We start from the raw sequence: 13,304 nt of genomic DNA, 5'->3' as shown, positions 1-13,304 counted from the left end.
TTCCACACAGCCCCCCCCCCCCCACCCCCCCTAATGGTAGAACAGAGCTCTGGGAATGTAGGGGTGTTTATATGTCACCAGACATCCAGCTCTTGCGTGTACTGAAGGCATTGTTTGAACTTCTTCAGCCTCCGATGCTGGCAGTGACGGTACTGCTTCCTCTTGTGTTGCCGAGACTGTGCCATCCATGTCCAGTAGTGTGGAAGGTGACACGTTGTGTTCAGCATGTACATCCTCTTTGGTCGGTAACATATGTGCAGGTTTGACGTGTTCCAATGATACCAGTTGGGTCTTCCCAGTTTGATCTATATGCATGGTATGTTCATCCCGGGAGGGAACTCTGTAGGGCCCAGAATATGGGGATTGAAGTGTTGACTTGACAGCGTCTGTCCATAGCGTCACATGTATTCGTGACTGTAGACATTTGTGCACAAACGTAGTTACTGCCCCATGTCTCGAGACAGCATCTGGGTGAAGTCTGGCAATATGCTCATTCGCAGTGCATTAGGCAATTCGGTCTGTTGTGGCCCAGTTTGATCAGTGGAAGAATTCTGTCAGCAGTCTTAAGGGTTCACCATAAACCAGTTCTGCAGTGGATGCTCCTAAATCTGCTTTTAATGTTGTACGAAGGCCCAACAAAACCAGTGACAAATCTGATGAACAAGTCTGCACGTGGCACATTTAAGTGGGTTTTAACATTCTATGCCAGCATTCCATCATTCCATTGCTTGTTGGGTGGTAAGCCGTGGCATGATGATAGTGAAAAACCACAGAGGGTAACCAATCCTGAGAACAGCATCGATTCGAATTGACGCCATTGGTTTGTGGTGCCATGTAAAGTGCAGCTGAAACGTGTGATCCACGACGAAAGAAATACCCCTGCCACCGTTTCCACAGAAATGTCTGATATGGAACTGCCTCCACTGCAGTAAGGAGGCAACGGTACCCTCCCGACAGCAACAGAGGTCCCACAATGTCCAGGTGCACATGTGTGAAACATAGGATTGTAAGTGAGATGTCTCCTACTGCTTTGTGCATGTCTTCCAACCTTGGCCCCCTGACAGTCTAAGCACATTTTGGCGCAGCTACAGCAGGCCTTCCTGATGTTGGGCCATATGAATCTGTCCGTCATCAGTTGGACACTAGCATTTATTTCCGGATGAGCCAGCCCATGGATGCTGTCAAATAATTGCCATCGCAATTTCTTGGTACAAAAGGTCTCGGTTTTCCTTGTGATAAATCACACCAACCTCACAAACTCTGCCACAGGCGTAACCTGGATGTACTGTCGTAACGGAATTTGGCAAGTTGTTGGTCTGTCTCTTGCGCAGCAGCTAACTCACTTGTTGTCAGTAGCCTGAGAAATTGATTCCAACAGAGACAGGAAATCTGCCATGACATTCGCAGCTCCTTTTATATGCTGCAGGTCTGTTGTGATTTGTGTGATGAATTAAAGTTGTCTAAATTGTCATGGTGAACAGCCATCCTTGTTCTTACTGAAGGGAAAGTAATTGGCTTGTAGTCTGTGAAAACCTTGAATGGCTTGGCTTGCACTTGTGGCCGCAAATGTCTGACAGCTTCATAAATTTCCAGCAATTCCCTATAGTAAACGCTACATTTAACTTATGACGATGTAAACTTACGGGAGAAGCAGCCCAGAGGCTGCTAGTGGCCTTAGACATGCTGGTGTGGAGCTGTGCCAGTGGTTTGCTGGCTGGCATCTGCAACTATTGCCAGTTGTGCCTGAGGAACCAGGTGTGCCAACACGATTGCCTGACATAGACGCCCCTTGGTCTTATTGAATGCCGTCAGCATCTCTGGTGTCCATTGCAAGGGTCGTTTGCCCACTGTGTCCTTGCCGGCTAGTGCTGATGTCAAAGGTGCCTGGATGGTTGCCCCATTCGGCAGATGTTGTCTGTGGAAATTAACTCCTCCAAGGAACCAGTGTAGTTGGTGATAATTGAAGGGGCGAGGTATCGCTTCGATAATGGTAAGTTCATCTTTCAGTGGGCAGATGCTGGCTGCTGTCACAGTATCCCAAGAATGGCACCTGATGTCATCGAAGTAAACACTTTGATTCATTGACCAAAATGCCATCTGCATCAGTGCGTTGGTAAACAGTCTTTAGATGCAGTTCGTGCAATTTCTCAGATGCGGAAAAGACACGGATGTCATAGAGATATACAATCTGTATGGTAAACTTCTTACTACTTCGCCAAGAAACTGTTGCCAAGTTGGTGCCACATTTTTCAAACCAAACTGCATACAGAGGTATTCAAATAAACCGAATGGCGTCATGACTGCCGTCTTCGGTATATCAACAGGTGCTACCAGTATCTGGTAATATGCTTTCTGGCAGTCAGTGACACTAAAAGTGGTAATGCCTGCCAGCGCGTGCGTAAAATCTCTAATATGTGGTATCGGATAGTGATCAGGAATAGTACGGATATTGAGTGGCTCCACGTGGTCTCCAGGTCCTGTCTTTCTTCTCCACTAGATGACGTGGTGATGACCACGGGCTGTTAGGTCTATGAACGACTCCCGAGCACAAGAGTTCTTCAAATTCTACCTTTCACTGCGGTGAAATGATGAGGAACTATGGTTGACCAGGTGTAGTCCTGATGTGATGGACCGTTTTGTGCTTAACTGTCTGCGCACATGGCACAGATTGCTGCAGGTGGCATTGCCTGTCATCGAACAGGCCTGTCATCGAACGTAGGCAGAGAACCTCATCTTAGGGTGCCTTTAATGCTCTGCTTACCCCGGCAGATGCTCGATGAGCCGATATTTCCTCCAACCACATAATGAAACAAGAATTCTGCACCCAATATTACATTTGACATATCAGCAATCATGTAAGTCCATGGTAAACGATCTTGGAAACAGAGATGTACGTCTATCTGGAATTTTCCATAAGTCATATTGAAGTCTGGTTTGCTGCTGTGAGCCTTGATTGAGATGGAGGAAGCTTCACATTGCAACTTCTAACAGGCAATGCACTGATGTCTGGCCTGAGTCGATTAGATAAGCATGGCCATATTTAGCATCTGTGACAAAAAGTCAGTGGGACAGCGAAGGTAAAGAAAAAGGGTTACTCGCCAGTAGTTTCCTGTCAACGCTCTCACCTCGCAGTGGTAGGCGCTGATGTTCGAACTCACAACCGGTGGCAGCTATCGCCAGCTGCTGTTGCCATTTGGGTGAGTGCAGGGTGATGTGCATCGCATTGTCTTGTTTCCGAGGTGACAGTGGAACCAGCAGATGCATTCCAGACACATTGCTATCTTCCTTGCTCTTCTTTTAGGGGGTTGCTTTACCTCCGAGCAATGTCGATACCTGTCACTGCATGTTGTCAGTGTGTTTTCGTAGCTCATTCAATTGTTGAGTAACGTATGTTTGTTGGCATTGGCACTGTATTGCTGCAGCTTCCTGGACATCTGTACTGCTGCGTTCGAACGTCACAGACGACGTACACCCTGCATCTAAAGAGGCATAGACTTTGTCAGCAAGTGAGAGCAACAGTGAAAATCACGCATCTTGGAAAGCACCACAGCTGTTCTAACTGCCTCTGGCAACTGTACGCGCCATACATGTTGCAGCGTCGTATCTGGCAACTTGATGTCGTCGCCTAAGCTTCAGAGGTGCCACCAAAATTCCGAAGGTGACTTATCTCCTCTCTTTTCCACCACGTAGTGCTTGTTGGACATGTTGTTGCACTCGCCGATGTAGTCATTCAAAGAGAACTGTTTAAAATGCGTACACTTCTGCATGGTGGGCGGGCGAAGTATTATATCTGCGCTGTTTGTTGCTGTTTTACTGCCAAATGCACTAACAGCAATCATAAATTTGTTGTCTTCGTGTAGAATGCTGTGGTACTGGAAAGTCAGATCTATCATTGCAAGACATATTTCCGATTTCTCAGGAATGAAATGTGGTCGACGTATCTTCATCTTGCTAGTGTTATATGCCGAACGGCCGTCTCTTGATGCAATAGAAAAGTTTCCTGGTTTTCAGTGTCACATCATAAATCTTCACTGAGTTTCAATAAAGCGTCTCACCAATCTGTAGTACTCTGTGCATCACCCAGACACGCCGACTCTGCAGTAGACGATACTGAACAGTGCTGCATTTGCTCATCTAAAACGGAATTCAGTATACCGGGTCACCACTTTAGCCAACTACAGCTTATCTCCATCTGCTAAAGAGATACAACATAGTAGTCAGGCAAAAACTTTTTATTTCCTAAAGCTCGAACACCAGTCAACTGCAAAATCTAAGCCAGTAGAAAAATTACTAATAATAATCAAAAAGTAAACCAGATTGTCCGTGCAGTTGATGCCACAGAATAATGCTGCATTTCATTGTGCATTTGCAGATGTTCTTCTGGCGACTCCCACAAGCAGTTTGCTTGAACACAATGCAAGTTGTGTGCACAGAGTACAAACAATGTCAATTGTGATGAGAAGGCTTACACTCTACAAGCAAGGACCAGAATGATGCTACTTTTGAACCATTCTTAGTTTTGCTTTGCTTGCAGTTGTTGCCAACATTGATATAAAATAAGAGTCTCTGACCAAAGATAGTCACATTCCAAGCTAAAAATATCTTCTCTTCTATGGGCCATGTTAAACCTGGCAATTTTTCCCAACAGAAAGTTATCAGAACTTAAACAGAAAATTACTGACTCCCGTTAAAGAAAAAAATGGAGGGGCAAAATTAAAGCCAAAAACAAAGGAATCCATTAATAATTGATTATCTGGCAACCCTAAGATAGACTAATGTGAAGAACTGCAGCAAACCAATCTTCAGACTGTAGACAGCAGCAGCAGCTTTCATTGTGTCAAAGTGCTTTTTGAAAGTCATTGAAAAGCTTGCAAATTGCTCTCATCTATTTATTAATTTATTTATTTATGTTAATAAACTTCCAGAGTTTCTGGCATTCAGTGTGTTGCACTTGTATTACAAAATTTATTTTGCTTCAAGAACTATGTTTGTACTTTCCATGTGTACAATTTTTTGATGTGACCGGATCCTGAATGTTTCTGGGACATGATTACAATTACAGTGAATTGCCAGCTACGAAGTTGATTGCTCACAATACAGGTTTTATATGTATTAGTTGCCTGAAATAGTTTCATATTTCTAAATGTGAGCCTAAATGAAGAAGAAACTGCTCCAATGATTACGTAATATTCTTTGCATAGATTTAAAATTGTTTATGTGTAACAGATATTATAAGTCCAAGAATTTATTTAACTTTATTTTTGTTCTTATTTTAGCCAAGGAGGTTACTTTTTGACTTCTCCAACTCTTCAGATGAGAAGGACGAAACTGTGAGCAGTGGAAAGAGGTCACGGTAAGTGAAACGATCTTATCTTGTTATATCAATGAGAAGTCACAAATGCAACACTGATAAAAAGAATGAGCCACCAAAAATAAAACATTGACCGTTAAACAGTCTTATACAAGGTGCAGGAAAACCAACTAAGCAGTTTTAAGGAGCAATAAAAAGTAAATCTGTATGTATAGAGAAAAAAGTTTTTTTTTTCTTAATTAGTACAATACACCATTTTACTTTCATTTAGTTTTGAAAATAATGTCCTCAATATGGCGGCCATTAGCATCAATACATTGTTGTAGACGATCCCTGAAGTTTCAAGCAGCTCTTGCACACACATCGCGGGGTATGGCATTCACTTCATCAGTAATCCGCTCTTTTCACTCCGATAGGATGTGAGGGCGGCTTTTGAAAAACCTTTTCCTTCAGATATCCCCAAAGAAAGTAGTCACAAATGCTCAAATCTGGTGACTGCACAGGCCGCTCGACAGCACCCCTCAGAGATGAGGCATTCCGGAAACATTTCTCTTAAAACATCAAGAGAAATTCAAGATGTGTCAGCAGTAGCTCCATCCTGTTGGAACCACGAGTCCTCTAGTCCATGTTCCTCAACAATCTCGTCCATTCTGGGTTGCAGAAAATTTTGCGACATTCAAAAAGCAGGAGATCCCAGGTTCAAGTCCCGGTCGGGGCACACATTTTCATCTGTCCCCATTGACATATGTCAACGCCTGTAAGCAGCTAATGGTGTTCATTTCATTGTAATTTCATTCTAACGAGCTGCATGGTCACCAATGGTATCTGTTCTTTCATACATGTCCGAAAGGACAGATACCATCTTAGTATATTGAAAAATAACGTGTGGAATTCCCTGTCTTGGTCACTCCTTCTTCTCCAAAAAAGTAAGGGCCTGTCATGCCAGATTGTGATATGGCACACTACACTGTCACTTTAGCAGATTGTTGCGTTCTTTCATGAATAATTCAGGGGTTATTTTCAGCTTAGTAGTGAAAGTTTTGCTTATTCACGCACCCACTAAGATGAAAATGTGCCTCATCAGCTACTGAAGACAGCTGCATTCAGAGCGATCTGAGCAAGCAGTTTCTCACACAGATTTTGATAGTTGGTGTAATCTGCTGGGTGTAATTCTTGAGCAATCATTATTTTGAAAGGATGGCACTTCAAATCACATTGCAGAATCCTTCTCAAACTGCAGTCTGAAATCCCCAATGCAACAGCATGTCATCAAGCAGAATGTTGTGGCGATTGTTGAACTGCTGTTCTCACCTGCTGCACATTTTCTGGCGTTCTGATGGATCTGTGTCGGACATGTGTATCTATTGTTAGTGTGCTACCAGTTTCCTCTAACTGCCGAACCCAGGACCGAATTGTGTTTGCATTGTTGTATGGAATGTTGAACTGTCACCAAAAAGCTCATTGTGTAGCGATCACAGATCTTCTGTTTTCATAACAAGTGTAAATGGCAAAATCACAATGTGCACTAGTCCAGACCATGTTGGCTACTGAAATGGGGTCAACGACTGAACAAAGGCAGACCATGTGCAACTGCCTACTCCCACCACAGCACCAGTGGTAATCGATAGAAACTGCATAGTCGGTTCTGCCACACCCTGTAGTTAGTGATGATTGTAAGGCATTTGAACTATTAGTTGTTCTGTAGGGGCATCTGAAGTGTGTGTATATTCATATTTAATCAGGAACACTTCCTAACAAAATTAATGTATTTGAATGCAGTGAAGTAACATGTCCAGATGTGTAATATTTTCTAGGTCTTCATGCTGTGTTACATTAGAGTAAAATCTCCAATGTTCTGTGATCATCTCCATCATCTTTGTCAGGATCAGCTAACTCTCGTAATGGTTTCGATGGACTGACTGACGGCAAGAGATATTGCAAATTGCATGATCCCTTAAACAAAGATTATTCTTAAGTGGACAGTGCATCTCTTGTATATACTTATTCCTTCATACACAGCTACTTCTTATAAAATAGGGAGGGTCCTAAGCAAATGAGGCATAAGATCTATTTTATGACCACCCAAGAAGATATATACTGTGCTCCGTTCAGGACAATCTTGGCCTCAGCATGTGGGAGTATTGAACATAATATGCTTGGTATAACATTTGCTTTCTTTTCAGTGACTAATTTTTGCATCATACTAGGCTTCTTAATATTTTTGTCATTCTACCCACTGTGTTCTGTTACACTCCCCAGGCACTAGAAATTTTTACTTTCTTTAGTACTTGCCTTCTAATACAACCATTGCTACTCCATCTTTTTGCTCATTCTCACAGTCACTTTACACTTCTTTGCATTAAATTTCTATCCTTATTTTCCCAAGACTTCCCCCCACACACTTAGCCTTTTCCATATCTCTCCTCCATTTCCCTCCACCATTGCTTTCATATTTTCATCTCTCTATCACACTTTCACTCCTACAATTATCTTATGTGTCACGGTGATAGAAAGTAATGGGTATAATTCACTCACTTGCCTAAAAGCATTTTTCTGTTCTAACAAGTCTATCTTCTCTACTGCAACTTCTACACAACTCAAACTTGTGTGATACATTTCCTTTAACCTTCTCATAGTCAGTCTTCCAATACTGTTTCTCATACAGGTTTCCCAGATGTAAAAGATTTTCACATAACTGTTGCTTAAAGACGGAGAAGTATTTGAAGTAGACTCCATCATATCTTTCTAATGTGGATAACAACAAGATACTATAGTTTGTGTAAAGAGGCAGATAGACAATCTCCTACAGGGTGTCCAGAAAAGGACTCCCTGATTTCAAAATTAAATATCTCGAAAACAAAGATCGATAGAGGAATTCAGTAAATGGTATATTTATTGTGAAAGCTGTAAGTAGTTTATACAGCAGTTTGAAATAATAGTTACAAAAGCTGCTAACAGATGGCACTGTAATCACCGTACGTAATGCCTAGTATAAATAGTGATCCGAAGCCCAGAGCGATCAGTTCCACTATTGAAACGTGAAAGGAGGTTAGCGTACCGAAGGAAGAGATTAAAACCATGTACTCCATTGAACAACGGGTTTTTCTGGTGCTAGAGTACCACAGATTAGAAGAGAGTCCTACGGCAACAAGGCGAAGTTTTCAAGCCCGATTTAATGTTCCAGAAGGACCCGATGCGAAAACCATTCGTACGCTCTTCGCAAAATTTCAACGAACAGGCAGCGTAACTGATGATCTAGTGGGGCATGTTGGCCGCAAGCAAACCACAGTTACGCCTGAAAATATTGCAACAGTTTCTGGAATTATTCAGCGAAATCCAATGTCATCCATCCGTAGAATTGCATCTGAGACTAGTTTGAAGCGTTCCAGCACGCAGAAAATACTGAGAAAGAGCCTACACATGTTTCCATTCAAAATTCAAACTCACCAGGCCATACCCCTACGAGCTGTGCAACAAAGGGTTGCCTTTGCTAATCAGATGCTTACAATGATTGCTAGTGAAGGATTTGATGTTGGCTGCATCTGGTCTACAGATGAAGCACACTTCTACCTGAATGGATACGTGAATAAGCAGAACTGGCGCTTTTGGGGTTTCGAAAAGCCATATTGGTGTGAAGCGAAACCTCTGTATTCTCCTAAAGTTACTGTGTGGGCTGCAGTATGCAGCAGAGGCATTATTGGCCCTTTCTTCATTCGAGAAACAGTCACTGGTGCACATTACGTTGCAATTTTGGAACAATTTGTCGCCACACAGCAAGCGTTAGAGGATCGACCCGGTACTGAATGGTTTATGCAAGATGGAGCCCGACCACATCGGACCGAACAAGTGTTTCGCTTTCTTGAGGAATACTTCGGGAATTGAGTCATTGCTTTGGAATATCCCCTTTTTTGGGGGGGGGGGGGGGGCACAGTGAAAGACATGGTCTACCCGAAGCATCCCGCCGCTCTGGACGAGCTTGAATCGGCGATCTCTGTGGCATGTGAATCCATTTCAGTTGAGACGCTACGAAATGTGATGGCGAATTTCATTCTCCGTTTGCGCCACCTCTCTAGTGCCAATGGTGAACATTTTGAAAACATTGAGATATGATTGTTTGCAAAGATTGTTTTCATACGATTATTTCACTTATGTATGCTGATACGAGCTGTACAGCGTATACAGCGCCATCTGTTAGCAGCTTTTGTAACTATTATTTCAAACTGCTGTATAAACTTCTTACAGAGGGGTGTGTGTGTGTGTGTGTGTGTGTGTGTGTGTGTGTGTGTGTGTGTGTGTGTGTGTGCGCGCGCGCGAGGAGAGCTGATATACCTGCAAATTTAGTCTTTTGCTAATTGTAATGTTGCCAGAGAAATATGCATATTGACTATTTTCTACTGCCACTCCTTTAATTTCAACTCTGATTAAGTTTGATGTGGTCTGTTCTTCAGGTAGAAATCGGCTTGTTTCATCATCATAAACTGCTTTATATGGGGACTTTAATTTATAGTCTGTATAGATCATAAACTCTGAACACTCCTCGATTATTTTTCTTCTTAATTCTTCAGTTATTGAGTCAGTGGTGTAGTCAATGTGTCGACAAGGTGATGTGAGCTTTCAACATGTTTTGATTAGATACCCTTTCTGAAATGTTAGTGAACGAACCGTTGTGAAATTCCATTTCTTGTCTCTTGGTATTTTTCTTTCATGGGTATTCTCAAATACATGTATGACAGCTTGATTGTCAGTTGATTAAGACTTGTCTTTCCAAGTTCTTATCGAAGGCATTGCTTCCGATCTATATTGCAATAGAAGAAACGGTACTTTGCTTCAGCTGTTGAAGTTTCCACTTGGTGTTCCTTTCAAGCATACCAGACAGTGGGCTATCCTCGCATGATAAGAACTCCACTGGTGCCGTATTTAGTTGAGATATGACCTCAGCAGTTGGAATCACCATAGACAAGTAATGTCGAGACTTCAAAGAATATATCTGACTTCGTTGTTCTTCTGTGTACTGAAAAATGTATTTTATCATTTCCAGTGACTAAGCATTGGTTTATGACTAAATTTGCTTCAGTAAGTTTTGAAATATTTTGTTTTATCTTACTTCGGACTTTTGATTCAGCTTGTTCAAAACTTCAGTACTGCTTCCAATAACTAGTCCAACATCAGCAAACAGTGCAATAACAGTGTATCTGTCTTCATAGAAACAGATAAAATGTACATCATAATCATCATCAGTATATATAAATTCCAATGTTATCAGATAATTTTAGAATTTCTCATTCAGTTTCTTTGGAGGCCATATAAATTTCTCTTTTTAGGTAACAAATTTTATTTATATAATCATCGTTGAATGAGTCTGGTTGCTTGCAGATTGCTGTATAGAAATGCTGTCTTAACATCAAAAGTTTTACTTGGATTTTAGTCTAATCCTTACTCTTGTTCAAGACCTCTTGCAGTATGCAATGACAGGTTAAAGGTTTTGCTTTCTTTAGAAGTCCTACAAGACTCGGTTTCCAATCTTATTAAGGGTTTGTATTCAGCAGACATGGTTCTAGACCAGATTTTGTCTTTAAGGCATCTGAAATAGAAATGTCTTCTGTTTCCACAATCATGCCAAAGCTTGTGTTAATAATGCATACATGTCATAGTCTGCAAATCTGACAGGTGGCCTAAAGTTATGTCAACTTGCATAGTTTTCGTGGTAATCAAATGATATGTTGCAGTCTTTAAAGACATCACAGAGTGTATCATCAGATACCTGGTTTCCATGTGGATGCTGAATTTCATCCTTCTTTTCTTTAACTACAGTAACGCCTTCTACTACTAGTACTACTACTCCTCTCTGCCTCTGGGTGCTTGTGTGAGTGCATCTTTCCCGCATCGTCTGTGTCTAGCAGTAATCTGTGCTGTACATATTAAGTGTAGTTTGAATCACTAATAGATTCAACTAACATTTCTTTGATGTTCCTCTGCTAAATGTTCCCTTTATGAATGGAGAATTCATTGATAATAGACAAAATTTTCTGTTGATGAACTTAAAATCAGCTAACTGATTTTTTTCTGGCTGTACTTCGACGAGTGACAAAATAATTCTGTGAATTTCATTTACAGACATTAACATGCCAGCTAACTCCCACCTGGGGAGCAGCATGTGTTATTACACCTCTTCCAGTATTCTGGCAGATATGTCAGCCTCGAATTGAATTTGCCCAGTGGATTAATGATGAGGGCCTATGTGCCAGACAGTGTGAATGTGATTTTTTGGTGGTTTCCCACATCTGACTAGGTGAATACTGGACTGTTACCAATATCCTGTTTGTTACATGATTCTCAAACATTTGAAAAAATATTCACACACTTTCACATTGATAATGCTACATGTAGACAGTTGGGGTACATGTATTCCACTCTGCGGGGAGGGGGGAGGTGGTAATGGGATGGAGACAAGAAGGGCATCCTGCCACCTCTTAAACTAACAATGCCAAATCCAAAATTAATCACACCAAACCTGTGTAGATATGGGACAAAGGCGAAAGAAAAGGGAAAAGAATTTGCTATCTGACATCACTTTGGACTATTTGCTGATTTACAATGCATTACTGACCTGTGCATGTGCTCCTTTATAAAAGATGACAAATAGTTACGTATCCAATTTTCTACTTCCATGTATCTTGCTTGACCCATAACCTATGTAAAGATGTTCACAAGCTAATTCATTTGCGGAGTTATTTATGCAGTGGACTCTGCTGACTTTAAAGATGAGTAACCATTTCAGCAATGTTTCAGAAAGTACAGTTGAATAGACAACATTTTTACGCAATGTGCTTAACATGAATGACCGATTCTCTGCTTAAAGAGTAATTATTACAAGAATACATGAAAAACTGTAGATGTAGATGAACATTGTGCACAACATATAACAACAAAATATGAATAAAGAATAATAATTATAACTCTCGACAGATCTGCTGTCTAAGATTCCAGAAATATACAAAGAAATAACAAATTAACAGTGGTTTATTTCTACCTTTCTGCTCATTTGGAACAATGTATGAAATTTAAAAAAGTTGGTTGTAGTTATAATGTATAATATCAATATGTTTCAGGTTATCGTCAGATGATGAAATTAGCTCGGAAGCAAAAAAGAGGAAGAGTGTGAGATTTTTTTCCTCCTTGACACAGGAATAAGTGTGTTCATACTGGACTTTTTACATTTGTATATAAATTCTTTAATCTTACTTTTTGTAGCTGTAAAATAATGACTGAATACCACGCTTGTATATAAACTGCCTTATTTTACCTTTTTTATCTTTTTATATGTCCTACAAGTACAAACTGTGTGATGTGTGGAACACAGAAATAAAATGATGGAAGGGTTGGAGATGTTCTTCATCTATGATGTAGGAATGTTGGGATTCGTAGTAGTTTTTTACACGTGTATAGGGCAATTTAAATTATCTTAATACTGTAACATAATGACCATCACTGACTGAAAGCAACTTTTGTAAATAAGTTATTTTATATTTTGCATGTGACGTAATAAAATTTCTTTTATAAAACTTGACAATTTTTGTTTTGTTATATGAGGTGCATTCAAGTTCTAAGGCCTCCGATTTTTTTTCTAATTAACTACTCACCCGAAATCGATGAAACTGGCGTTACTTCTCGACGTAATCGCCCTGCAGACGTACACATTTTTCGCAATGCTGACGCCATGATTCCATGGCAGCGGCGAAGGCTTCTTTAGGAGTCTGTTTTGACCACTGGAAAATCACTGAGGCAATAGCAGCACGGCTGGTGAATATGTGGCCACGGAGAGTGTCTTTCATTGTTGGAAAAAGCCAAAAGTCACTAGGAGCCAGGTCAGGTGAGTAGGGAGCATGAGGAATCACTTCAAAGTTGTTATCACGAAGAAACTGTTGGGTAACGTTAGCTCGATGTGCGGGTGCATTGTCTTGGTGAAACAGCACACGCGCAGCCCTTCCCGGAC

At 41.0% G+C, this 13,304-nt stretch overlaps 1 protein-coding gene across 1 annotated transcript in view; it reads left to right on the top strand.

The window, feature by feature from the left end:
- Nucleotides 1-12,881, top strand: part of LOC126187646 (chromosome-associated kinesin KIF4A) — a 280,963-nt gene extending 268,082 nt beyond the window's left edge. The window contains exons 18-19 of the mRNA XM_049928846.1: nucleotides 5,277-5,353; nucleotides 12,421-12,881. Of these exons, the coding sequence (XP_049784803.1) occupies nucleotides 5,277-5,353; nucleotides 12,421-12,502 (159 nt within the window). The 3' untranslated portion in view covers nucleotides 12,503-12,881. The remainder of the gene's footprint in view (nucleotides 1-5,276; nucleotides 5,354-12,420) is intronic.
- Nucleotides 12,882-13,304: the final 423 nt, after the last annotated feature.

This window comes from Schistocerca cancellata, chromosome 5 (genome assembly GCF_023864275.1).
Source record: "Schistocerca cancellata isolate TAMUIC-IGC-003103 chromosome 5, iqSchCanc2.1, whole genome shotgun sequence".
Classification (NCBI taxonomy): Eukaryota; Metazoa; Arthropoda; class Insecta; order Orthoptera; family Acrididae; genus Schistocerca; species Schistocerca cancellata.
Note: the sequence above shows the minus strand (reverse complement) of the source record. Positions and strands in the feature narration are given on the sequence as shown.